The sequence below is a fragment of the Aythya fuligula genome, chromosome 2 (genome assembly GCF_009819795.1).
Source record: "Aythya fuligula isolate bAytFul2 chromosome 2, bAytFul2.pri, whole genome shotgun sequence".
Classification (NCBI taxonomy): Eukaryota; Metazoa; Chordata; class Aves; order Anseriformes; family Anatidae; genus Aythya; species Aythya fuligula.
The window spans coordinates 3,137,572-3,165,059 of record NC_045560.1 but is presented as its reverse complement, the minus strand read 5'-3'; the positions used below and the strand labels follow the sequence as shown (position 1 = coordinate 3,165,059).

Sequence of the window (27,488 nt, the reverse complement as noted above, 5' to 3'; positions counted from 1 at the left end):
AGAGGTCTTATATGGTTAAACCGGGCAAATGAGAGGTTGGGAAGAATGTCTTCTCATCAACAGTCAGCCCCCTTCACACGGAAACATCACACGCTCTGCGTACTGTAACAAAATGTAAGTTTTATTCCATTTATTAGTAATGGATGTGGAATAGCCGGTTGAAGAGGCGGGCTGATGTATCCCTCCTTTGCCCAGTGCTTCGTTTTCTAACCACAGCCCAGATGGAACATTTACACTGAAAAAAATACTTAGAGATTCAACCTCATACTCAAAGGTTTTCTAGTACAAATACAGTTAGTACATAAAAAAAAAAAAAAAAAAATTGACAAACCAACAACAAAAAAAAAAATCCCAGAAACTTCATAACAGCACAGACTGGTTATGGCCTCGAGTTAAGTTCAAGTATTTCCCAGAGGAATGCGATGCAAGCAACAAGGTAATCTGGCTTTTACGCGGGACATTCCTGGCCCTGAATAGGAAGAACAGAAACGCGAGGGCGGGCGCTTTACCCGGCAAAGCTTAGCGAGAGTGTCAACATTTATGATTAGTTCAGCTACAGAGCTAAACCCGTCCGGAGCGTGAACAAAATGACCTGCAGGAAGAAAAGCGAAGCGTTAATTATTCTCCTGGCGTCTCCTCCGCGGCCGACGCTGCCAGTCGTCTACTTGAAATTCCTCCGGCTGCCGGTGGGGCTTGTGAGGGTTGTTTTTTTTTGGGCTTGTGGCTCTGTTTGTTTTTTTTTTTTTTTTTTGCCTTCCTTGCCTTCTGCTCCCCAGACGGAGGTGGGCTTGCTCCTCCTGCCCTGGAAGGAGCCGCTCAGTGCGCGCCGGTTGCGTTGCTGGTGGTGGCTCAGTGGAAGACACAACGTCCTGAGGGCTTCAGGGGCCAAACAGCGGAGGAGGAAAGGAGGAAGTGAGCAATACAATAATAATATTATTATAATTATAACCCTCTATGCGTGCCTGACTCAGAGTGAGAGGAGTTAATGGGGCCTGGCAGGATACCCTGCGTCCCTCTCCGGCACTGAGCAGTCCTGCCATGGACTGTGTGCTCTGGTCCCTGTCAAAATGTTTGGAAAAAATAAATAGGGAAGTGAGATCAGCCCCCATATGCAAAGCCTTTGATGCAAGAGAAGGTTTCAAGCCCTGGAGATGAGCAGGGCTGGCTGGGAGGGCGGCCGAGCGAGCGGTTGCCCTGCCCGATGAGGAGCTGGTATCGATCCCCCGAGTGTCTGCCCCGGCTCCAGCACTCGTCAATATTGCAATTATCGGCTCCCACTATGGAAAACAGCGTGTGCGTGTTGCACGGGGTGAGGAGGAGGCTGCGGATCTGCTACAGGACCAAGAGCATCCCAAAACCCCTCTCCTCATGCTGGATCCATGGTGTGAAAATAAAAAATAAAAATAAAAATAATAAAAAAAAAAAGAGAGAGAGACCATCTTCAGGCACCCCAAACCTTCTGCAGACATGAAGGGAAGAAGCAGCTCTTTGTGTCTGCTGAGCAGAGGAGAAGCCAGGGGTGGCAGTGAGGGGTTGGTGCTAGCCTTTGGGGATGTGTTTGATGCTGGCAAGTTGGTGAGAAGATCCTTGTTCCTTTCCAGCCCCATTGCTCTGAGCATCTCTGAACCTGCAGGTGTGGAAACAGATCTATCGTGGGCTCCTGAGAGAGCCCCACGACCTCACCCCATCGCTGGCAGTGACCACCAGGGTCACCAGGACGTGCTCAGGCCACACGGGGGATTCACTCAGTGAGGATTTCCCATCAGTGTGCGGGACAGGTTGGTGTCTGCTGTAATTGCCTGGGGGCAAATGTCCACCTGGAGCTCCTCTTGTGCCTTCCCTGCACCTTCAGGAGCTCACCCACCAGCACCCGGTCCCTCCAGCCGTGTGATATGTGTGTCCTACCACCACGGTGTGAACTCTATGAGCCCTTCATGGAGAATTCATGGCACAAAGCATCCCTCCACGCGACCGGGGTGTGCTGCTCCTGCCCCTTGCTGCTGTGAGGAGGTGCTGATCCTCCTCCTGGATTCGTTTGGGCTTTTTCAAGGGGAAGATCTCCAGCAGCGAGAGCAGGCAGCGCTCCGGGCATTTCTCCAGTGCCCTCAGCGGGACCAGGAACAAGCCTGAAGCTGCTCCCCAGACTCTTCCCCAAAAGCAAGCTGAATATTTGCAGCTGGATACCTCATAGGATGTTTCTTTGCATCTTTTTGATCTCTTTTTTGCTACCAGCACTGTTCCCCAAGGGCATTGCACAGCTCTGGTGCCGTGACCCGGTGCTGACGGCCACCCTCAGGTCCCCAAGGGCTGTCCCATGACAACTGGCACCCGTGAGGCTTTCAGAGACTGATCTGAGGGACAGGAGAAAGATGCCCACCAAGAAGTTACACCCATCCAGTGGATGAGAAATTCATGGGGACTTGCGTGCTGGCACAGCCATGAGGAACAGCACAGCACAGGGATGGTGCTGTGCTCAGAAAGGATTCGCTTCCTTCACGTCAAACATGACCTTGGCCATGGTGGTGAATCAACTGTTTGAGTCTTGCAAGAGCATCTGCCAAGCCTCAAGCATCTGAGGGACGTTTCAGCTCCTGGCATGAAACCATCCTGACAAAGCACATCCAGCACTAGCAGAAGCCTTGGAGCTTAGCTCCTCAAACTCACCCTAAAACCAAGTGAGGCCAAAAGAAGCTGTCCATAAACCAGGGGAAACCTTCTTGCTGCTGGCCCCCAGGGAAGCAGGAGCTGCTGCTGAGCCCCCAGACAAGTGTGTGGAAACCTGCCCGTGGCCCGGTGAGGCTGGAAGGCTGTAAAATCACCAGAGGGTTGATATTACATTTATATCTCTCTCTCTACATCTATATTCACACAGACATGTTCATGGGTCCATGTATATACGTGTGTGCACGCACACCCCATGTACACGCGATGCATAGATCTGCTCTCTGCCACTAGTTAGAAGGGTTTGATTAAACAGAAAAACAAATCTGCCGATGCTGATCTTCCCATCTCTGCTCGAATTAGCAAACCACGTAGTCGAAACCCTTTGCGATTTTGTTTTCCTGGTTGCATAAAGGCACTTTCTGATGATGTGGAGCAGCGGTTTGCTGCAAACACCCTGACCGCAGAGCTTCCCACCGCCTCTGCGAGGGTGGTCAGTTGTAGTTGCTTGTTGTTTCAGCCCAGGGGACCAAAAGATGAAAACCTCCCGTGCTGTGTTTGCGGTGTGGGTGTTGGGCCCTTGCTCGCAGCACGCGTCTCTGCCACCCTTGGCGATGCCTGAGGTCTGCAGGTTCAGGCAGGGCAGCATGTCGTCGAAGTTCACGCCACGGACTGGTCGTTTTCCCTTCCCATGGAGGGATCGGAAGTTAATTTTGATTAAGGGTATTTAGTAATTAAACGCTATCTGACCTACAGCGCTGCGTCCTCGCGCTGCCTGCTCATGGCCGGTCCCGGCGGGATGCGGCGTTTGCGGTTGCTCGCTGGAGTTTCCCAGCTGGAGAACGCGTTGGGAAGAGGAAGGAAATGTCTTTTGTTAATGCACCGGAAGACAGCACTAAACTGGTCTGAATTTTCTCTCTTGACTTCTGTATCAAAGTTGCGTCTGTGCCCTGCGAAATGAACTCAAGACAATACCGAAAACCAGAAACAAAGCAAAATAAAACCGCACGTACGCTGCCCTCTCAAGCTATATCCATACAGACGTCTTTCCATCTTTACTGCTGGAGCTCCCTTTCTCCAAGGAGGCCTTAGGTTTCGCGCTTTGTTTCTCCTGGGCGGTGTTGGCCCTGTTCTGCTCCACCACCGTGCCCCCTGAGGCAGGGCTGCTGGTTCGAGAGGGCTGCGTGTTGGCCTGGGTGCTGCTGTAGCTCTGAAACGCTATGTCCAGCTGCTCCTGGGCCACTCGCAAGTGTTTGTGGAGGGTGGACAGGTCTGCGGGGATATTCTCGTCCGGGCTGGTGCACTGCTGCTCCTGGGCGACGTTCGCCAGGTTCTGCTCGTGAGCCATCAGGCTGTTGGGGATCTTGGTGGACTTCTCAGATTTCACCACCAGGTTGTACTCGGGAGGGCAGGAGATGTTCTTCGGGTAGGCGTAGTTGTAGGGGGGCTGCCTGAAGCTGTTGATTTTCCGGTTGCGAATGGCGTCCCGGATGGTCCCGAAGCCCAGGTGAAACATCTCACACATGTTGAGGAGTAAGCACAGGCAGCTCACGACGTACATCACCAGCAGAAAGATCGTCTTCTCTGTCGGCCGGGACACGAAGCAGTCCACGGTGTGAGGGCAGGGGAGTCTGTTGCAGACAAAATAAGCTTCCACCTCGAAACCATAGAGCAAATACTGCCCTATCAAAAAGCAAACTTCAAACGAAGCCCTGGTAAGTAGCTGGAAGACATAGATTTTCATCAGTCCTTCTTGCTGGATGCGCCTCCGCCCGTCGTGCTTTTGTGGCTCTTTGCTCTTGGGCTTGGCTTTGGCTTTCTCGTGGTCTGCCGTGTCGTCGGAGATCATGGGCTCCTCCTCGTCTGCCTCCATCGGGTCCTCCATGTTGCGCACCGCCTGCCAGTTCAGAGCAAACTGCTTCTTCTTCTTCAACCCCTTGAACTTCTTCTCCTCCTCCGCCGACCGGGCGATCCTGTGGATGGCGTAGCCCAGGTACATGACCGAAGGGGTGGAGATCATGATGATCTGGAAGACCCAGAACCTGACGTGCGACAGCGGTGCGAAGGCATCGTAGCAGACGTTGTCGCAGCCGGGCTGCTTGGTGTTACAGGTGAACTTGCTCTGCTCATCCGAGTAGATGGACTCCCCGCCGACCGCCGTCAAGACGATGCGGAAGACGATGAGCACGGTGAGCCAGACCTTCCCCACGAAGGTGGAGTGATTGTGAATCTCTTCTAGCAGGCGGGTGAGGAAGCTCCAGCTCATGTTGGTCATAAGGGCTACTCAGTTATAACCTGCAGGGAGAAGGGGGGAAGACAACAGAGCTGTAAGTAAACATCCCAGCATCCCAGCTTCACATTTTGTTGCCTGTTTCAAGACATTGCTCAGCTGTAGGAAGGGCTTGGGTGACTAAAAATGAATGCAGTGCACCACGGAGGCCACCTAGGTACCCAAAACATCCGTAACTTGGGATAGTCTCTTGCTTTCATCCCATGGGCTGAGCGAGAGCAGGGGATGCTGAAATGTCTTTCATTAGCAAACCCAGAAAAATGCAAAGAATCAGCGAAAGAATGGGAATATTTATATTTACAGGCTGATGTCCCTTTCAAGTTCCGTTCGAAAAACAAAGCAAAACATGCCTAAATCAAATGCAGACTGCTTTAAAAATAAACCTTCAAAAGCTTGCAAGGAAAACCACGCACGTTTCAAAAGACCTGGACAGCTGGGCAGGAAGAAGAACAGCTTTGTGTTTAGCTTCATTTGTGGGAGTGAGGGCTCAGCCCAAGCAAATTGGGATGCCCCAGGCATCATTAAAGGCAGGCGGTAATTGCAGGAATTTCTGCACCCCTGCGTCCCTGCTCCGGATCACCCCCAGCCTCGGAGCTGTGCCCCTGATGGCAGGTGGTGAACTGGGCACCAGTGAGCCCAGTCCCAGCTGCAAAATGGGAGCGAAGAGGGGATGGTTGGTGGTGGATGACGGAGCTGAGCACGTGAACGTGGGCACAAGCGGGTTGGTGTGGGGTGTGTGATGGCTCCGCAGGTGGAGAACCAAACCTTCCCAAACCTCCCTGCTGCTCCACAGCCCTCATTTACGGGGGTGAATGTCCAGGAGGGAGACACAAAATCCTCCCCTGAGGTTTTCAGGGGAGGCTTGGACCCCAGCACCCGCTCGGGCACGGGGTGGGAGCAGCCGCGAGCAGCAGCCGGCACAGGAGCAGGACACGAACGTGACTCGCTCTGTTCTCCACGTTTTTGCCTTCCTGGAATGTTATTTTGCTCACGCTGCTTCTTAGGACGGGAGCCAAGCAGCTCTGGTTTGCTCAGCGCTCGCCTTTGCGCGGCCGGAGGCATCGAGCTCCAGCTCAATTCTTCCAGGGCTCTCAAGAGCCGGCAGATGGAATTTTCTAACCCTGCTATTTCTAGATCAAACAAAACCTCTGCGAACCCAAAGCCCCAGGTCTTCACACGCCAGGCTGGGACTGCGGGAGCAGCGCAGATGGTGCTGGGGGCTGTAATTCCTGTCCTGCAGCTGGAGGAACCAGGGCAGGGAGCAGGGAAAGAGCTCAGCCCAGCCAGCAGGGCTGGGGATGGTCTCCTCTCTGCCCTCAGCTTACCTGGAGAAGCACAACAGCTCTCAGCGCTACTGGGAGCAGAAATCCTCATCTCCTGCCCCAAAAGTGGCGCCTCGGACCTGATGGTCAATACAGAAATGCTGCCACGGATACAACAGCTGCAGAATAATGTGGAAAGTGACCCCACAGAGCTCTCCTTGCTTTATTGAAGAATTTGGGTTTATCATCGTGTTGTTTATTTTGGGGTGAGATAGGAAAGCGTCCCCTTTGAGCACCTTTTCTTTCTTTCAGGCACACTTAAAAGCATCTCCAACCCTCCCTCTGCATTGTGTCCCTGCTCCTTTAGGGCAAGATGGGGCCTCAGGCAATTTGTAGGATTAATCCCAGTGCTTAGCCAATCTCCAGCTGACAGGGTGTAGGAGGGGAAGGCACCAGGGTGCTGATTTCTTGCTGTGGGACACGGTGCCTCCACTTCTGGAGCATCTGTGTCCGTCCAAGGCTGGGCTGGGGGCTGCACGGAGCACATGGGGACCTGGCCCCATGGTCCCCATGTGGGTGCTCAGCCACCATCTGCTTCCCCAATTAGCTGTGAGCCCCAAATTGGGCTTGTTCTAAAAAAAAATGGACATCAAATGTCCCATAGAGCAGTTCGTTTGTCAGCTCGGTGCTCGCCAGAGGTGGGCCCTGGGGACTATCCAGCATTTTGCAAGGGTCACTCAGGGACTGGGGGGACCTCCCAGCGGCCTGCCAGGGCCTGAAGGGGCTGTGAGACAGCTGGGGAGGGACTCTGGGTAGGGATAGGACAAGGGGAATGGCTTTAAACTAAAAGAGGGGAGATTTAGATTAGATATAAGGAAGAAATCTTTCACTCAGAGGGCGGTGAGGCCTGGCCCAGGCTGCCCAGAGGAGCTGTGGGTGCCCCATCCCTGGCAGTGCCCAAGGCCAGGCTGGATGGGGCTGGGGGCAGCCTGGTCTGGGGACAAGGGGCCCTGGGCATGGCACAAGTTGAAATTAGATGATTTTTAAGGTCCCTTCCATCCAAAACCATGCCATGGTTCTGTGACATGATCCACACAGACTGGAGTCCCCTCCCAGCAGCAGTTTGGCTGGAGCAGCAAGGGCCTGCCCCAGGTAACGGTGGATTTTGGAGCAAACACTCAACTTCGGACCCTAATTATAATAATCCTCTTAGCCAGGATTGTTAGCAAAGCACCCACTGACTCCTCTGGGAGGCAGATTTCAGAAAGGAGCACCCCACAAAGTTGGCATAAAAACATTCACAACCCCCCTGCATCAGGGAGAGAGGCCACAAACCATCAGAAATGGGGCTGGGGCTTTGAGGAGGTGCTCAGAGGATGCCAGCTACGGGGCAGAGCTGTCGGTGCTGTCCCGAACCCTCAGAAACATCTGCAGGAATCAGCTCCTGCAGCCCCTGGACCAGGGGAAACGAGGGCAGAAACCCTCATAGGGCCAGCTCGGTTCTGTTTGCCATGCTTGGCCTGCGACGTGTCGGTGGGGAAGGCAGTGCCGTGGGATTTCAATGCCTTTAATTGCAGGGGGAGAGCATTATACGAACATTTTTAAACCAATTCTAACACAAGCAAGCTTCTGAGGAAGGATTCATTCACTTTTGCTGCTGGGGAGGATAACAGGCAAGGACTGTATCTCATCTCTGCACGCTGCTGGCTATCGAAGCACAACAACTGGATTTTTGCATTTTCCATGTGCTGCAGCCCTCATTCCTCCACTGAGTGGAGAGGGCAGGCAGCCGAGCCCCTGGGGAATGGCTTCCCAGGTCTGCAGCAGGTAGATGGAGGGGATTTGGTGGCTTTTGTAGCTCAATTATCTGCCACGGACATCCCCTGAGAGGACCTCCCATCCCTCCGGCTCGGAAATCCATTCATTCACAGCCACCCGCCTGCACATTTCTCCAGCCCTGCTGCCGTGCACGAGGTGCACACAGGGCACACGCTGCACAGTGAGCGGCTGGACCTCTCCTCCTGGCAGCAGCATTTTAGGATAGCGACAATTTTAGCCAGGAACGAGCTGCTGGCTCCACGTTCCCATCGTGTTTACGTCCCCAAATCCACTGACCCCTCTGTGCAGTCACAGGCACGACTGTTGCGACTGGGGAAACTTGAAAAGCCGAGGCTAAACTAAGCAGAACAGGGAGAAAAAAAAAAAAAAAAAAAAAAAAAAAGAAAAATAGCAGAACAAAACAAGAATAATAGAAGGGAAAAAAAAGAATTTTCTTCTTTTTCCGTGCTCGCTGGACGTCCTTCCTTTCCGCTCGCTTCCCACCCAGTTGTTTAAACTGCAGGGAAGACAATGGGAAACGTACTCACGGAGACATGGTGCTTCTTGCGGCGGCTTGCCCTCCTCCATCAGCATTCCTGCGCCTTGCCCTAGATAAACTCCTGCCGCTGCCACCGCCGTGGTCAAGCCATGCCCCAGCCTCTGGAAACCGGAGCTCCGGGGACGAATTTAAGGCGCTGAAGACCCCGCCTCTGGGGCAGCCCCGCTCCCACCCAGACCTCCTGCTTCCACACCTCGCCGGGTTCTCCCCAAGCCTTGCGAGAAGGTGGAAGTTGTATCCCGGAGGGGAGGGGAAGGAGGTTTTAAATCCAAACAAGCCGCCGGGTCTGGTTTTAGGAACGCTGCCTGGAATTTTGCTGCCGAGCTCTGGAGCCGGCTGGAAGTAAATTAATAGCATCAGCTAGCGGCGCTGGTAACAGATTTGTAAGACAGAGAGCATGACTAATAGGGAACATGTGGAAAACGCGTTTTGGCCAAGGTTTCTCGGGCAGAGAGCTGGTGGAAAAAAAAAAAAAAAAAGTAAAAAAAAAGTAAGAAAGAGGCGAGGCTCAGCAGCAAGGAAAGGCAATGTGAAGGTCCTGCGTTGGTGTTCCTTGAGGCGAGGCTTTCTCTGAAAGATGTGGTGCTCCCTCAGAGCAGCTGGATGGGGGCAGAGGGTAGAAAAAGGATGGGGAAGGGCTTTGGGATACACATTCTGGCTTCGTTGCAGAAGGGAAAAGAAATAAGTGTGGGAATGTGCATAAAGCCTAAGGGAAGTGGAGAAGAAACCCTCCCTCCTGGTGGTCTGGGGGCACCTCTCGTCCCTGCTCTGCCCATGGGGAGTTGTTGGCAGCGGTGGGATCGGTGCTGGGGCTCCAGGTAGCTGCTGGGTGAAAGCAGAGGCAGAAATTCTCCCCAGGAGGAGAAGGAAGCAGCAGCCAGCAAGTCACAAAAAGGATCTGACTCAGCCTTTGAGGGGGGAAAGTGCGGGAGGAGGCACATTGTGATCGAGGGTAATGACATTAGAGAACATGTGGCTCCTCGGGAACTTTTAGCCCAGGAAGGTCCTGACAAAGCAGGATATTTGCTCCAGTTTTCCAAAAAGCATTTCATTTAATTAATCGGTCACTTAATTTGTTGTTCAGAAGTAGCCATCTCTGATAGGCAGGTGGGAAAATCCTTATATTCCAGAAAGTTTGATGTAGGGGTGAACGCACCCTTGAGGGGTGGCTGCCATACTAGGGGAAAACAGGTCCAGGGAGGGATTTCGGGGGGAGTGAAACCCTAAAGAGGTTAAATGGTCATGACCCTAGCTTCATGCTTCAACTTAAGTCCTTAGCATGCCTACAAAGCTTGCACTCTCAAAGGACTTGGGGTGATATGGACCTGGTTCCACCAGGGCTGGAGAGCTCCTCCAGCAATGCCCCGACCTCCCTGGACCACCAGGACCCCACGGAGAAGGAGAAAATTCTCATGGTACCCCTGAGAACATCTCAGGGCTGGGTCTGGCCTCCCGCAGGCTGGAGGGGCAGGGTCCTTCACGTCTGGGGACAACGTGGTGGGACACCTGGTGGGCACCTCCACAGGGGCCACCGCGTGGTCCCTGGGAGCCTTCTCCCATCCGGCTTCCAGCGCGTTTCACACCAGCGACCTCGGAAGGACCGTGAGACCCAGCAGACCTGAGGGATGGCCACCAAAACCTCATTCCCACCGCGGAGCGTGGCAAGACTTCCACCAGCCCCAGCGGGTGCAGGATGGAGCCGCGGAGAAGTATTGTTAGTTCGTTAAAAATAACCAGCTGAGAACAACTTCCAGGCTCTGCAGGAGCGCAGGCAGCGGCTGGGAGATAAAAGGCAGCTCGGCACCGTCCCGGTCCCATGGGTCCCACAGCAGCCTCTCCAGACCCTCTGCTTTCAAACCGTGCGGGTTATTTATACACACAGCAATCTCTCTTGGTGGACGTCTTCTTGGGGCGGCCACACTTTGGGAGAGAAAGGCACCGGCTGCTCTAGTAGCTCCAGCAGCCACACTGGTAGGGATTGTGTGGTTCCCATCTCCCCGAGCCAAAGCATCACCTGGGGAAGGAGGCAGAGAGCTGGAGGCTGAGCGTTTTCTCCTGCATGCTTTAGTTGGGTTTTCACCCTCCGAGCAGGTTGCATGCATGCCAAAACCTTCGCTGCGTGTAGCCAGGGTAATAGCAGAGAACGGCAGGGATATGCGCCCTCATAAACTGCTTGTGTTTTCTTCCTTCCAAGACAGCCACTGGAGACCAAACAGAGCTTCTCTAGCCATAAATAAATGTTAGAGGCTAAAGCAGCAACAGGCACCTCCTGACTCGCTCTGCAGCGTCCCGTGTCCTGGCTCCACTTGGTGCTTGGCACCAAACAAGACACAACGGTGGGGATGGAGGGGAGTGGAAGTAATGCAAGCTCGAGCGCTTTTGGCTGCTGGGAGCCACCTCTCCAGCCAGGCGTTGGTTTGGATGTGTTTCTCTTGGACGTCCCATTAAAATGAGTAACTGCTGCCACTAATTACAGTAATATCTGCTGCTACGTCTCCCTGCCTGCAGTGGTGAGCAGCAGCTGTAGGTAGCCAGCCTGGTCCTGAGTCTCCGAAGCTCTGTGCTGCATTGCACGGGGTTCCTTTTCTTCCCTAATTTGCACCTTTTGGTTTTTCATTTGATCTGTTTCGTGACTGCGCAAAATGAAGAAAAGCGTCTTTGTTCAAATAACAAGCCTGCTCTTTAAAACAAGACCTGGGAAGCAACGTCACCGTGTTGAGACAAATATCGCAAAACTTAAGAGAGAAAAAGGGGTGAGAATTGCAGAGTTACCACTGAATGACACTGACAGGCTGAGGTCTTGTCTTTGCAAGCAGAGGTGACGCTTTAAAACATTGCAGCTAAACAGGGGAAAAAAAAAAAAAAAGAGGCAGGTTTTGATTTCGTTAATGCTTCTGGTTTGTCTGGGCTGCTATTTGCAGCCCCGTGCCTTGAGCAGAGCACCACGGTTCCAGAAACAGCTTTCAATGGAGATTTTTGTCAGATGTAAACATGCTTCAGGGAAGGGCAACCTCCCTCGTCAGTGCTTCCTCCTGTCTCCGATTCCCTTCTTCCTGCCATTAACCTCCTCCTCGTCTTCTGCTCGTCCTGGAGTGGGGCACTGGTGGGGGAGGAGGATAAAGAGGAGGAGGAGGAGGATGAAGAGGACAAGGACAAGGAGGCAGAGGACTGCCTCACGTCTTAGGGACTCAGCCAAAACCTCAAAACAGTCTTACCAGAAAATGTACAGGCGAGGTAAAATGTTATGGCAGTGTCTGTTGCTAAAATCTGCTCCATCACAAATCTCTGCGTGGACTTTTCAGAACTATGGTGAGGTGTAAAGAAGAGAATTTAACCCCAGAGAGCAGAGGCCTCTACCCCTTCATCATTGGGCTAGGTTTTTGGTGATTTTGCTCCCAACTCTTCTTGTTGGATCAACCTGAGAAGGTTTCGATCTGGACCAGGACACTGCGGTGGGTCTCTGCCTCTTGCAAGGACCAAACTGAGAAAAAGAAAACACCCCTTGGCAATGTTGGCTGTGTAATATAAAGGTAACCTTGAAAACAAGGTGGAAGCTGATTTATTTAATACACTCAGAAAATATAAACTCTAGCTCTCAATCACCACAGAGTTTGAACCACGCTTTGGCCTCATTTGGCCCAGAAGATAGGTCAGAAAACAGAATTCCTATTAAATTTGGTTTGGTTGGTAATTGGAGGAAAAAGCCAGATGTGAGCAGGATGAAGAATGTTTCTGCTGCAAAGTGGCGAAATGTTTCCCTGGGATTTCACTGAATCATAACTGCGGAAAGGTAAAAGCACTTCACTTTGAAAAGGAGGAGAAAAATCCAATAAAGGAAAATAACAATAAGATTTAAATCACAAAGCACAAAAGCCCAGAGGAAGCATCTAAGTCTGGGCTGAAGCGCAGAAGTGATTTATTCCAGCCCTTCCCAGCTGAAATTTTCACTGCGATGGACACATTCCTGAGATAAAATTTGATGTTGACAAAACCACTTTTTTTTTTTGGTCTGTCAGGAACACTTTGGTTAATTTTTAAAGGCCGATGTACCAAGAGATGGCAAGAAAGGTACCGTGATGGGGACCTGTGGGGACACTGCTCGGTGAATATCCTTTATAGGATATTTCTCTGCGTCTGTTCTTGCTCCAAAGCAAGCAGACCAAAGGCGGAGATCTGCCTCAACAGCCAGAGGTCCCCGCAAAGGCCAAAGCGAGCAATTATTCCCTTTATTTGCTTCCCTTTCCTGAAGCAGACGGAGAAGCAAAGAGGAAAAGGGGCCATTTCCAACCCCACCCCGTGTGCCGGGGCAGTACCTGGTGCCGGCGCTGAGCCCACGTCTCCCCCACCAACCCACCACGGCACATAACAGGAAGCAATAAACTTCCCAGCCGGCGTTCCCAGCGCTGGCTGGCCGACGGCATGGCCCTGTGAAGCCCCGCCAGGCTGGGCTTGTTGGAGACCTTCCTGAACTTGTAGGAAAAATATTCCAAAAATCCATAAAAATCAGAGGAAGTGGATCTCCCCCGGGCGACAATGGATGTGCAAAAGTTCGCGGCGCATCACCTCCGCCTGTCCTCGCCCCCGTGGTCGTTCCTTCTTCAGCGGTTCACCGAGCAGAGCTGCATCAAGAGGAAAAAGGCCAGGGTGCACGGGAAAGATGAGGGAATGCTGGAAAAAGTCAAGCTGCACCAAAAAACGGACGCATTTCTGGCTGTTCCAGAAGGGTTTTGTTTCCCCTAACACCTGTCAATGGGCAGCGTGTTAGAGGGGAGCTTGGAAGAGCCCCAGGAAAAGGGAGGAGGAAGGTGGGGAGCACAAACACGGGTGGGTTGCTGATGTTGAGAGTTTGCCTGTTTTTGCAGGAGCTCCAACAAGAAGGACGGTGACACCTCCATCACCACGTGCCTCCTCTGTCAGATGTCCGCCTGCCCCAACCACAGCACAGGAGGGAAGACGGCTCTGGAGATGGGATTTGGTGGAGATTAATTAACCCCTGAGTGCAGGAGAAGCCCAGAATGACTTGATCCAAAGTTATCTTTGCCTCTTCACCACCCCAAAAATAACTGTGATTTGCCAATGAACGTATTGTGGATTTGAGGAGCTGTACCACAGCCCTAGTGAGGACAGGGACTCGTAGTGAGCAAGTCCCCACGAAGCTGTGTGGGAATGGGACCCGTGAGGGATCCAACCCAGCTGTGTGAGCCAGGTCCATGCTCTACATGTGGTCACACCTTCACCCAACCTGGTCTACAGGCCACCAGCAGCGAGCCAGGTGCCTGCCCTGTCCCTTGGGCAGGCCTCAGGTCTTAGTGCCTTCAGCAGCAGTATGGCTGAAGGCCCCGTGGGTTGGTTTGGAAGAGCTGCCGTGCTTGTGAGAAGGTGAAGGTCCTTCTGGTGTGGTGTGGCACCTGCTCGGGGTGCTGAGACCCGCTCAGAAACCGGCGGTGGCCTCCTAAACACAGCACCTCCATGAGAGGCCTGTTTGGAGGAGCTGAGGTGGAGCCCAGACCGTCCCTCCCCCCGACAAATCTATCCCTGCTCCCTCCTTGGTAAACACCACACAAAATGTCCTCCCGAGGCCTTCTACACCTGGAGGGCTTGGATCTGGAGCAGTTATTGACCGAGGGATCTCGGCAAGGACACCGGGGCCAGGGAGGAACGGATGGCACCTGCCCCTCCAGAGGAGCAGGGACCCCCCGGCATCCTCCACACACACAATCCATCAACTACATTCAACATCAACATCATCAACTACATAAGGATACTGAAGACAACAAAGTGAAGGGCAAAGCAGAAGTGCCAGGCACCTGGACACGACTTTGTGATGTCTTTCCATCACTATTAAGATTTAAAGATAGTTATAAGGGAAGAGAGTGAGAGACTCGAACGTGATAAATGAGGAAACAAACGGGTTGGACGTGCTCTTGCCAGCTGTTCTTAGATAACAGACAGCACAGAAAATACAGAAGAAAAAAAAAAAAAAAAAGGAAACGTTATTACTACAAGTGCTTTTCTACCCTGCTGGCCAGGGTCCCAGAGTGACCGGGGCAGGTTTCTACTCTCTGACCGAGATTTACAGTCACCCCAGTATCACCAGTAAATATTTAAATGAGTGCTTAGATAATTATACACAGAGATGTTTAAACTGTTGTGTCTACATGCCAAAAAGAGGAATAGAAGAGAGAAATGCCCAAAGGAGTGCCCGGCGCTGGGCGAGCTGTCCGGTTTCTGCCCTGGGGCACCGTGAAGGATGGGTGGTGTGATCTGAAGGAGAGCACGGGCTGGGCAGGATGGGGAAGCTCCCTGGAGAGGTTGGTGGTCCCTGCATGAGGGATCACATCAAAATTCATGTCTAGACACCACCAGGTCCCCTGTGCCAAAGGGAAGGGCCCCATGGCCTCAAGCTGGCATCCAGGTGGGAACGGAGCTGGTCCCATCTGGCTGTGCTGGTTCCTGAAGCACATTTTGGCATCAAGGAGATCTTCAGAGCCAGAGGTCTGAGCCTTGAGCACCCACCTGCCTGTCTGCTGCATGGGACAGTTATCCAAACCAGTGCCAGTGCCACCAGTGCCACCAGATCATACACCAGCACCACCAAACCCTATACCAGCACCACCAAACTGCATGCCACCTCCACCAAGCCCTGCACCAGAACCACCGAATTGTACATCAGTGCTACCAAGCCCTACAGCAGCACCACCAAACCCTACATCAGCACCACCAAACCCTACACCAGCACCACCAAACCCTATATCACCTCCACCAAAAACCTCCACCACCTCCACCAAACCCTACAGCACCTCCTACACCAGCATGACCAAGCCCTACAGCAGCACCACCAAGTCCTACACCAGTACCAAAAACCCTACACCAGCACCACCAAACCCTACTCCAGCACCACCAAACCCTACAGCACCCCACTTGGTGATGTCCCCAGGCTGGTTTGGTACGGCCCCCTCCTACCCCACACGCGGACACCCCACCTTGCTGCCTACCAAAGGATGGACCACGCTGCTGGGACGCCTTCACCCCACGTGGTGCCCGCAGGGAGGCAGCCAGGTCCAGATGGATGCTCTCAGAGGATCCTCCTGAGATGGCACCTTCCTCACTGCAGCATTGCCCTCATGGGCACAGGACCCCAGGAGGAGACCGTAAATCTCTTAGGGGATTAAAATAATCCTTAATGAAGACGTGGGGCCGTGTGGGTGGTCGGTCCCGAGGTGGGAGCTGGCTGCCCCCGGGGAAGCCAGCGGCGGGTTGTGCTCCACGCTCCCGCTCTGCTCTGCAACAGGTTGCTCGTGGGCAGGGAGCAGCTATAAAAAGGCGGAGAGAAGAAAGGGCGATATCGGATCCAGCTGTGAAAACAAAGATTAAAACCCTCTGAGCCTACGACCTCCCTTGGCCAACGCGAGGCAGAGGAACGCGCCAAGGCTAATTCCTCTGTCCGCGTCCGCCCAACAGGCATTTTTTTTTCATGAATGAGCGGGTCTGAGGCGGAAGGGGAGGAGGGGGAGATGCGGGAGGAGGAGGTGGACAGCCCTTCCTCGCCTTTGGCACGGGGGAACCTCTGCATCTGGCAGGGGAAGGGCCGTGGGGCTGAGCCAACGCCGCTCCGGTGCTCGGGGCTGGGCCAGGTGGGAAGCCAAATGAGGATTTCTGCTCTCTGTGCTGATACAACAGGATGCTCCCGGAGGTGGGGATCTTCCCAAGAGAGCGCCAGGTGCATGGTGCAGGTTTGGTAGAGCAACGAGCAGCTGACACCAAACCCTGCACCACTTGCTGGGATGCAGAGGGGCCCGTGGTACCCACAGCATCGCTGGGATGGGCACAGGCCCCAAACACCTCCCTGCCGGGTACTTGGCTGGTCCCCAAGCAGGTTTTCTGCACTGCGAGGCTGAGATGGGACACAGAGGATGCTGCAGTCACAGTTTAATCATCAATAACACTGAAGTCCCCCCGTGACATTCACCGAGCCCCTTCCTGGGCTCCCGGTCTTGTGCTCATGTTTCTTTTCTTTGAAGCTCACTGCCCAGAGCCGGCTCTGTTGATTTCAACATTGCTTAAAGAGTGAAGCAGCATGGAAAATACAAAGCAAAGAGAGTACAAAAGGAAATAAACCCCGATCCTCCTCCACTGTGTGATAAACAGCTCTCAGAAATGCCAGGCCAGGGCACCAGTTACACCCACAGGAGGGTATTGGGATGCTTTTTGCTGCTGGCTGAGCGAGGTTTTCTTCTTCAGCAGGGCTCCAGCAACATCTGGATCCCCCAGCCCACCGTGCTTCGGTATTCCAGGAAACCTCCTGAAATTTTTCTGGAGTGAGCAGCTGCGGTCAGTGACCTGGCCGTTACCAGGAGGTGAAGGAAGATGAAGCTGTGGGAAGATCTTCCTGAAAATTCCCTCCTTCTACCTCTGGCCCTTTCCCTCCCTTCCTTTTCGAGGCGTCCTCCCTTTAGCCTCCGGAGAGAAAAAATGAAGAAGCCTCCACACCTCCTGTGTTCCTGAGAAAGGCTCAGTAACAGCACAGCTCCCTGCCCTGATGGGAACCAAACCCACAAGTTGCTTTCCAGCAGGATGATCTGCACGTGGACGGGCGAGGTAGAGCCCTTCTGGCTGTGCGTGCAGCAAGGAGCTGGAACAGAGCCCCAGAGCAGCATCCATCCCGCTGAGACGTGAGGAGCACAGAGCCTGTGAGCTTCCTTGCATCATTTTCAGAACTTCATCCATCACCGTCTTCTTTCCTGGCTGTTTGTTGGGTCCCTATCGCCCTCAAAACCTTGGAGCCTTCACCTCAACCCTCTACAGCCAACCTCAGAGCTGCCGTGCCACCTCTGTGCCACCTCTGGGGTGACCCCAAGAGGTCCACCTGCCCCATGGTACTATCCCACGTGCCCGTCTTGCCCCAAGCATCTACCCCATTGTGTCCAGCTTGGATGCGCATCCCCCTTCTGCCTACACCCTTAACAAAATGTCACGGCATTGCTCCACCACCATCCCTTTACCTCCAGCCCCAGCAGATTTATCTATTCCACCAGCTCCCATGACCATAGCTCACCAAACCCGTGCCTGGCAAACCTGATGCCACATCTCCCCACCCTCAGGACCCTGCTCTGCTGCTCTCCATTCAGACGTCCTCACTCCATCCCCATTTCAAGAATTCAGCTGATCAAGCATGATTTTTTTTTTCCCCGTTGGCCGGAGCCCTTCTCCTCCTCTCTGCATTTAATCGTCCGGCTGTAACAGCCAACAATTTCCATAAACCCGACGGAAAATTAAAGAATCGGCGCAGGAGCAACACCACCCCTGCCTTGGAGAACAACGCTCTCGTTTCCTGCCGGCCATCCTCTTTCAGGCCCCGAGAGCGAAAAAATGTGGTGCCTTTCCATCCACTAAATCACCCCCTCGGACCTGGAGCGGGGCAGGACATCTACACCTAGTTCCAGCTATTGAAATGACGGCAGCGCCTCCAGCCCACAGGAACTGACCCGCCGCTGCGGCCGAGGCCGGTGGAAGCGCTGATGACATGTGAACGTCAGTGACCCCCTCAATTTTCCAGTGGTGGTGGCTGAAGTTGGAGCCAGAGCAGAGCCAGGGGTGGAAGGGTGTGAGCTCAAGGGGCCGTGGGCGATGCTCAACCCTACGGAGGAGTCAAGGGTTGGGTGGAAGGGGAATTTTGGCTTTGCTCGGGGTAGCCCCACCACTACAAGCCCTACCTGTGCTCAACCAGAATGCTCTGCACGTTGGTGTATCCAAACCTGTGATAACAGAGAAATCCTGAACTCAGAAACTCACAACAGGGTTGTTGAGCTTCATAGGATCAAGAAATGGGGTCATCACCATACCCTCGAATGGGCTCCTCTTGTGCTCGCAGCACTTCACCCTGCAGAGAAGTCCGTGCACGTCCTCAGCCCATCCTGGCCAGCCCCAAGAAGGGCTCATCGCTCCCCCACCAGCTCCCCAGGTCCCTGCCTGGCCCCCACTCGTGGAAGTTTGGGTGCTTTTCCCTGCGATTTGGGGAAATGACCAATTTCGGCATGCCCATCCGTGCAGCAGCCCTGCAAACGCCGTGGAAAAGAAGAGGAATTGGGGGCGCTTTGGGGTGTGAGATGGAGGGGGCTGGGTGAAACGTGCCCCCCCTGGGCAGGCCTGTTTTTAAAAAGCAATTAGTGGCAGGGAAGAGGCCAAATCCTGCATTCCTCAGTGAAGGAATCCGGGTGATGTCACCTCCTGCCCGGGGACAGGAGCGGTCCTGCCGCCGCGGCTCCCTTCGGGCAGCCCCTGCCCGTGCTACAAATATTTGTGTTGGCCTCCCCGCTGGAAGCGTCCCGTTACAAGGAAGAACAGCAGGATGGGCTCTCCTACTCTACGGCTCATTCCTGCCCCCGCACATTAGCAAGGGCCACAGGTTAATAGGATTTCACACATGCCAGACGAGGTTTTACTGATTTTTATTTATTTTTTTTTTGCTGCCGTGCAGTTCGAGATAGCAGAAGCTTCTTAAAATAGAAGGCTGCTTGCTCCAGAAAACCAGTTTTAACCAAATTCGCTCCATTCTCCAGTATGCACACCTAGACTGGAGGCACGTACGTGTGCCTCCAGTCCTCTGGCTTTCTCTTTCCTCTTTCTAGTAGGGCACAACGGCACAAAGCAAGTCAAAATTTCCTAATCGAGTGGCCTGCAATAAAGTGCCTTTTTCCCTGGAAAGGGAGTCCCTGGAGATGCTTCCAGGGAACAGGGTTGCAGGGCTATGGGGCAAGCATGGGGTGACGCGGAGGCAGGACCACGTGCCCGGGGTGGCTTTGCCTCACAAGGGAAAGAGCGATGAGATAGGAGGACACAGCTCAGCTCCCTGCTTCTTGTGTCCATGTCAGAAGGGATAAATTGGCTCCTTACGCCCCAAGATGACCCACTGCACCTCAAGAAGTTTTGTATTTGCAGACCTCAGCTGCAGGTCTAAGGAGAGGGACAGTCCTGCCTCCAGCAGGGAGCTGTAGAAGGGCAGGGAGATGCTTTTTTGTGGGATGTTTGTGAGCTTAGATTGCTCCAAACCCCACAGATGTTGGCGGGATCCCACTAAAGTCACCGATTTTAGTACAATATGAACCGTGCCACTGGGATCCTAGCACTGTGACAAAGCAAGGAGCAACGGGAAGGGAAACGAGCTGAGATTTTCACACCAGCAGAAGGTGCCCTGTATCTGAGCGGCGGATGAGCTGCTTTGCTTTACAGAACAGCACATTTAAGCAATCGCTTTTGGAGGTTTCCCAAGCCAGTATCTTTTCTGCTGACCACGTTGTTCTGCCAGGCCAGGGCCACGGCCCCGCTGGGAGCGGGACACGGCCGTCAGCAGCAGTACGGCCACATCGGGGCTGATCCCACCCCACTGGGGGTGAAACCCTCCTGCCAGCGGGGCCTCCCATCCCTACAGCAGCCTCCCAAGCCCTACAGGAGCCAGGAGGTCCACCCCATTGCCCCACAGCCTCAATCAGCCCTTTTATAATTAGTGCAGGTCAGTCACCAGCACTCCTTTGCTCTCCAACTCCAATTACGAGAGGTTCCAGTGAAGGCTTCAAGCCACAGATAAACCACACCCTGCCAAGATAAACACCGTGAGGCACTCTGCGTAAATCAGAGTTCATCCTCACTCAAACTGCTGCTACAATTTTATGAATAGGCCAAAAAAAAAGTGCTCTGAGCTGCCAGGGGGCTCGGGAGCCACCCGCCAGGGGGAGAAATGCCGGTGGCAGGCGTGGAGCAAAGCTGCTGGGAGCAGAGCCTCCGCCTCGTCCTCCTGCCTTGGGAGCTCGGGGCGAGCCCTGCTCGTGGAGTATCAAATAAATCAGCTCCACACCCACGCACATCCTGGCCAGCACGCAGAGCCTCGCTTGTTTTTTGCTGTTTTTGCACAATATTTCTTGCAGAAAGCTGCCTGCTTTCCTCCGCTGCTCTCCTAGCCTCGCTGCCCCGAGGAGCAGGGGATGTCAGCCTTTTTCAGCCATCTCCTCCCGTTTGCCAGGGCAGCCCTGTCTACAGTAACAGCTAGGAACGAGCTTCTCCTGCAAACGAGCTTCTCGTGGGGTCCTCAGAAGTGCCCTGTTTAACCCAAGCAGCTCCCGCTCATCTACAGGAGCAGAGCAGGAGATCAAAACCTTCCCGGGGGCTCCTCGGTTCGCAGCTCACACCGAGTACAACCCGGCACGGACTCACCAGGCAGTCCCGTCCCGTCCTCCCGTGTCTGCCACCGAAGCTTTCTCCCGTCTCAGGGCAGAAACATCCTCGGTCAGACCCTACAGCTGCGTGGGGAGCCGGGAGGCTGGAGGTGCGGAGCAGTCCTGGTGCTCCAGCCCCAGCTCTGGTCTCTTGGTCGTGGGTTTCGCCCCACAGCGCGCTGGAAGAGCAGCAGCGTGGACGATATCAGCCGTAGGACATCTGGCAGGCCAAAGGGAAGGACACGGTGCTCCTCTCCATCTCCTGAACTCGTGGGATTGTGCAGTCCATCTGCCCTAAGGACGTCTGGTGGAGCTCTGCCGGCCTGCTGGGGCTCCTCATCTCCCTGCTCCCACCCGGGCAGTGGGGTGGCTCATGCCCAGCCAAACTCCAGGTCCATCTCAAGCAAAACTCTGGCTGTGTTCAATTACCAGCAGTGTTGACCTCCTCAGCAAAGACCTCCTGCATGGGGCAGCACGGAGGAGAGCAGAAAGAGGGGTTTCACACACCCCTACCCCACACGCAGCTCCCTGAGTGCCTGGTTCAGCCTCACTCACACCCAGGAGCTCCTGCTCTGTCCCCGCTGCATGAAAAATGCTTTGTCCGTGCTGCTGGGGGCCTGACACCCTCCAAGCGCCTCGTCTGCTCGCAACAAAGCCCCATTGACAGGCAGCCTTCCTTCGGTGCCCTTGGGGAAGTGGCTACATCGGGGACACGCGGCTCCTCCCCAGCCCCACATCGCCTTCGTCCCCCGGCCGCTCGGGCAGCTGGAGGTCTGTGTGAGCCAGCAGCCTTCCCAAAACGGACGGGTTACGGCGAAAATATCTCAAGTGGCTGGAGGTTAAACTATTTCCACCTGGAATCTGTGTTTCTGAGGGAAAGCATTCTTTTTTTTTTTTGTAATGGTGACGTGGCAATATGCTGGGGAGTCGGTCTTGGAGGCTGCCCCAGCCCTGTGCCTCCGCTGATGTGCCCGAGGCTGGATTTGGGGAGGGAAAATGGGGTTTAGGGGAAAACAAGGGGTGTAGGGGCAGAGGGATGGGATGCTTGGGAAGGGCAACGGGGCTGGTGACTGCAGGAACCAGGGCTTGCAGGTTGAAGCAGCTCATCTGGGGGGCTGCACGGAGGCTTGGGGGATGTGGTGTCCCCAGCAGAGGTGCTGGGGTGTCCTGGCTGCCTCCCATGCAGCTACCCCAAACACCTCAAATGGACCTGAACGCTTGTATTTGGGCAACCAAATCCAACCTGAGGTGGCCTGGAGCTGCTCAGCCCTGCTGGTGTCCCACCATTTTCCTAGTGGCTCCATTTATTTGTGCTCAAAACTCTCCTGACCTGGCTCACGCCGTCCCCAGAGCCAGGAGGTGCCGTGCCACTGGCCAAAGCCCCAGGGATGTGGTCACTGACACAGTACCAGGGTGAAGAAAGGCACCTCTGCTCCTGAACCCTGTCACTAAATAGTCTCCTGGGGGGCTGGGAAGGGAAATTGGGTCTTGTAGTAAACCTGGTTAACTATTTCTGTCTGGGAGAGCGGAGGAAATGGCTGGAGAGAGCAGCCAGCAATGCCATTGTCCCCGGCAGGAAAAAGGGGATGATAAAAACGTGCCTGAAGGAATTTGGCTCGGAAACCGGCAGCAGGTTTCCAAAGCAGAGACCGCTGGGTGCATGTTCAGGGGGTTTTCGTGGGTTGAAAGCTGGGGACATCACGGGGTTGTGGTTGGATTGACTCTGCCTCGGGCACCCAGAGATGCTCCTGTGGTCCTCAAGGTCCTTCTCAGCCGTGGTGAGGGAAGGCAGCATCAGCCTGGGGGGCTCGGGCGCTTGCTCCCAGCTCTCCCATTCCCCCCAGCTTCCCACCCTGCAGCTGCAAACTGCCCCGGGGCAGGAAGCACGGCAGGAACATCCCAGCCCTCCTGCTGGGAAGGAAATGGGAGATGCTTGGGGCCAGCAGCGATGCTCCAGCGCGGCGGCTCGGCCGCCCGGGGATGAGCTGCGTTTCCGGGCCGCGTTCCCAGGTTTTATCTGTTTATATCCCGCTGGTGGGAGAGCACCCGAAGCTCTCGCGTGCCCTCTGCGGCCCGTTCCCTGGTGTAGGAAAGGTCCCTGGCACGAGGCACATGCTGGTGAACCTCTTGGCCAAGCGTGTGCCGGAGAGGGCATTAAAAAACTGCAGCCACAAATAACAAGGCAAAGCAAAACTACGGCCTTGGGCGATGCCAAGATCCCTCCGTCCCCGCTGTGTTGAAACAGACCTAATCCCAGCTCAGGTGGCCAGACTGTCTTTAAATTCACCCAGAAATGGGGCGTCACTACAAGGCTGTTGACCACCATTAATGGTGGGGGTGATGGGACCGAGTCTGTGGCTGGTTCCAGCTGGAGGAGAAGCAGCTACATGGCAGCACCACCCAGGGGGACCTCAGCAGGCTGGAGAAAGGGGCTGAGGGGACCCAGGTGAAGCTGAGGGGACCCAGGTGAGGTTCAGCAAGGACCAAGGCAGAACCATGGTCCCAGCAGGATGCAGGCCAGCTGGGAGGAACTGGCTGGAGAGCAGCTCTGCAGGGGTCCTGGTGACAAGTCCTGGTGACAAGAAATGTCCAAAATGGTTGTCCAAGGGGAGGCCGAGTCACCCAGAGAAGAGAAGGGGGAGGTTTCACCGGCAGCAGCTGCCTTACAGGAGGCTGCAGGGAAGATGGACCAGGCTCTCCTCAGAAGCACGCAGTGAAAGGACAAGTTGCAGCCAGAAACACTTCAAATGGATGTGACAAATAAGCATACATATATTTTTTCCATGACAAACGCTGGCACGAGGAGCTGGCGGCATCTCTACCCTTGGAGATAACTCATTTGGACAGAGCCCTGGGCAACCTCACCCACCACCACCACAGGACAACCACAGCCGGCCTTCCCCCGAGGCCTCCTGAGGTACCTTCAGCCCCTGTCCCCTGGGCTGCAGATGGCTCCCCACCATCCCCAGGGGATGGCAGAGCCTCTGCTGGGCCTGAGGACAGCCCTCAGGCCCACACAGAGCCATCTTGTGCCCTAGGGGCAGCAGGGACACCTGAGGCTGGCAGCCTCCATTTCCACATCTCATAACGGGTACACAGACAGCATGCAGCAGCCCAAATCCTTATTTTTTTCTTTTTTTTTTCTGGCAAGGAGCTGGAACGACAGAGGTTTATATGGCTGGTCACCAAGATCTCTGAGCAACACAGAGGGTCAAAGACCTTCACAGTGCCCCAGGGTGGAGGAGCCGGGGGTGGGCGAGCCCCAGAGGAGCTGGAAATGGCAGGGGAGCGGCGCTGAGGGAGCGGAGCCCTTGGGTTCTCGCTGCCGTGTGTCACCGGGGAAAGGGGGGGTCCTCATGACACACACCGATAAACATCCTCTGGTATGTCGGGCCTGGAAAGCGCCCAAGCATTGCCTCAGAAATAGCTCTCGCGGCTCGCTGGAGGACGAGGCGGGGATCCGCCGTGCCCCTTTCCCCCGTTAAATCGCGTTTCCTTCCTCAGGACAATTCCTAAAGAGGCTTTTGGGGGAGGACAGATTGCCCTCCCGTGGATCTTAGAGGTAATTGGGGTGAAAGGAGAAGGTGCCGGCGGCCTCCTGAGCCTCAGAGGGCCTGGGGTGTTTGCCCCCATGGCAGCACAGGACGTGGTGTGTCCTAAAGGAGGCCATTAGGTGGAGATGGAGCCCCCAAAGAGAATTGGGGCCCGGAGGAGTTTTCCAGCCCCCAGGGGACCCCGGTGGGCACCAAGGTGGCTCTGAGGGGACCAGAGAGCTGGGGGTCACCCCTGATGAGAGGGGAAAAATTGTTAATGAGGAGATGAGGCCACCAGCTGCTGCCCTCCCCCTGCCTCAGTTTCCCCAGTTGCTCCAGACAGCCCTCGTGAGGTGCTTTGAGGTGTGAGGATGACAGGCGTGCTCACATCCTTCAATATGAGTATTATTTTAAAAATAAAGCAAACAGCAAGACAAAAGCACCTCACAAAGAGCATCATCATCTCCTCAATGGACCTTTTGTCAGCGGTTAGGGACGCCAGCGGCGAAACCGCAGCTTCTGCTGGGGTCAGCTCGGCCCAACGCCTGTCCCCATCAATGCCCGGGCTTAAAACCCTAAATAAATCCAGGAAAAAGGCCAGCCCGTGCCCATCTGCGAGGGGCCAGGTCCCCACAAACCTCATGGCCAGATCTGCTTCATGCTCTGCAAACATCTCAAGGACTCCATGCCTCGCACTTTCTTAAGTAGCACCGCCATACGAAACCGCTCAGAATAACTTATTTTCCCCATTTTGAGGGGGAGGAATGTCCTTGGGATGGGGGCAGCCAAATTTTCATCCTCTTCTTTTATTTTCCCAAGACGGAGCTGGGAGCCAGCCTGGCCGTGCCGGAGGGATGCGCTCCCAGAAGGGGATTTTGGGGGGAAAGGAGCTGGCAGCACACCCCAGGACTGCAGCAGGAGGATGAGGAGGGTCTCTGCCGCCCTCAAACTGATTCAAAAACAAACTTCAGCCCAGCCTGGAGATTTCTGAGTGGGTTTTGGGTGAGGAAAACATCCTTGCCAGAGTTTAGGGAAATACTCTTTTAAGGGCCCAGCTTGAACACAACCTTAAATGCCTCTAAAAATCTCAGCTGAGTTCCGTCACGGACCTGGAGCAACATCTCTTTCTGCCTTGTTGTGTAACAGTTTCAAGCAAAGCCCTGGGTCCAATTTCCTAAGGGTTGCCCAGCCCCTAAGCAGAGTTTGATTTCTCTAGCTTAAGCCCGCATTTAACATAAAACATTTTATAACCGCAAAAAAGAATACAGCATCCACAGCTCCCAACATCACACGCATGACCAAAATCAGCGAAGGAGTGAGCTGGTCCCCTGCGGGACGAGGACCAGAGCATCTTTTTGCCCCCCAAACCGACACTCCCTCTGAACCCAGGGTCCCTGCCGTACCTCTCACAGCCAGGAAAAAAAGGTGCGGGTCCTCACCGCATAACCGCAGCCCCTGGGGGGAAAATCCCTGCTGCGCCGCCGGCCCCAGCCCTGCAACAAAGCCAAGGAGGAGGCGATTATTGCCGGGCATCTCTCTGCCAGGCACAATGCAGCCGCGGCTTGGCGACGCGCTCAATGCTGTCATTGTCCCCTCCCGGAGCTGCGGCTCCTGCACGTGGCGCGGCTCCTGGATAACATGCTTCGGAGGCACAGGGGTGGCTGGAAAATTTGGGTTGTGACTCACGGCTGTTAAGGGCTCGCTGGTGGAAAGGAGGGATGCTCAGGGTGGTGTTCGGGAGGGATCCTTGCAGGGACTGAGCATGGAGATGCTGTGTCCAGGGAAGGACCCCACGGAGAGGCCACCAGGATGCACAAGGAGAGGATGAGTGGGGTGGAGAAGAGAAGGGGAGATCTTACTACTAAGTGTGGCCGAGCAGGAGGCTAGACGATGGGGAGATATGAAGAAAGCTCAAACCACTCCTCTAGGAGCACCAGGAGCTGCTGCAGGACCAGGAGGTTTGCTTCTCTCCAACCACGGGGTGTGGGATGAGTTGCAAAGGGCTCAAAACGCAGCAAAGGGGATTCATGTTGGATTTCAGCAAAAAAAAACATCAGTGAAGAGCCTGGAAGTGTTATCACGGCCGGGCCACCTGCTTGATTTCTGCTCCTCCAACCCCAGCCCCGGTGCCTGGGGTTCAGCAGCAGGTCCTAAAGCTGTGGTGATGGCTGGGAGCACCAGCGCCCATGCTTGGCAGAGCAGATAGAGCAAAAATAAATGCAGTGCATTTTGAAAAAAAATATATATGAAAGCAAAACAGATTTGGGAGAGCTGCTGTGATGCAGGGGGCAGGGAGGATGCAAGAGCAATGAGCCCAGCGCTCACAGAGCCCAGGTTGAACATCAGGGGCACAACCATGATGATCAGCAAGGACTTGGCTGCTGGGGGTGAGCCTGCCCCATCCTTCCCCTCACAGCAGGATCTGGGCACCAGCATCTGCCCTTTTCTACCTCCTTTCTTTTTATCGCTTCCCCCACCTCTGGCAGCCGGGATGGGGAAAGAAAGAGCCGGGAAAACATCCTGCACCTCCCTCCTTTCATGCCCGGGGAGGAAGGAGCACGGAGCCAGGAGGGGACCGCGTCCCGCCCGCACGAGCATCCTGTTGTACCAGCGGCCGCCCCGCACGCAATCTGAATTGCAGATGGCTTCGGGCGATTCACGGGGATGGAGCCACGTCCTGGACCAGCAGAGGCACAGCTGCTGTTGTCAGAAAAAGCTGAGGCCGGACTGAATTCCCCGTTTGTTTGTGTTTTGTTTTTTTTTTTTTTTTTTTCCTCCCATTTTGAGGAAAATGGGTACCGGCGCCCAGCCGAGCGGCGTGGGCAGCGGTGTCCCCGGGCTCTCCAGGGCTGACACAGCTGCACGGCCGCTCGATGAGGATGACCCAAATACAGCCTGGTGGGGTGGGCACGGCCACCTCCCGGCCCCGCTCTCCTCCTCCTGCTGCGGGCGGCTGCGCCAGGGGCCGTGGGGTCTCCGTCTCCAGGCACCCCGGAGCATCTCATCCCCTGGGTGCTGGAGAGAAACCCGGCCTCCTCCTGAGGGAAAGAAGAGCCCCGGAGGAGCAGCATCCTTTATGGGGACAAATAAGGTTAATATCCCAAATGAGGGTTAATTAGCTGGGGTTTTATGGCACCTACCTGCTCTCTGCGGCAG

At 54.7% G+C, this 27,488-nt stretch overlaps 1 protein-coding gene across 4 annotated transcripts; it reads right to left on the bottom strand.

Annotated features, from left to right (window-relative positions):
- Window positions 1–100: 100 nt before the first annotated feature.
- GJC2 (gap junction protein gamma 2) lies at window positions 101–27,488 on the bottom strand. 4 transcript variants are annotated; one of them, XM_032182439.1, is made up of 3 exons: window positions 27,473–27,488; window positions 25,736–25,825; window positions 101–4,956 (listed from the first exon to the last, which is right to left on the bottom strand). In XM_032182439.1, the coding sequence occupies exon 3, from the start codon at window positions 4,934–4,936 to the stop codon at window positions 3,689–3,691; it is 1,248 nt and encodes a 415-aa protein (XP_032038330.1). In that variant the 5' UTR covers window positions 4,937–4,956; window positions 25,736–25,825; window positions 27,473–27,488; the 3' UTR covers window positions 101–3,688. The 4 variants fall into 4 exon arrangements, with proteins under 4 accessions (XP_032038330.1, XP_032038328.1, XP_032038332.1 ...); XM_032182437.1 differs by lacking the exon at window positions 27,473–27,488 and having other exon boundaries at window positions 25,736–25,862; XM_032182441.1 differs by lacking the exons at window positions 25,736–25,825; window positions 27,473–27,488 and adding an exon at window positions 20,798–20,822.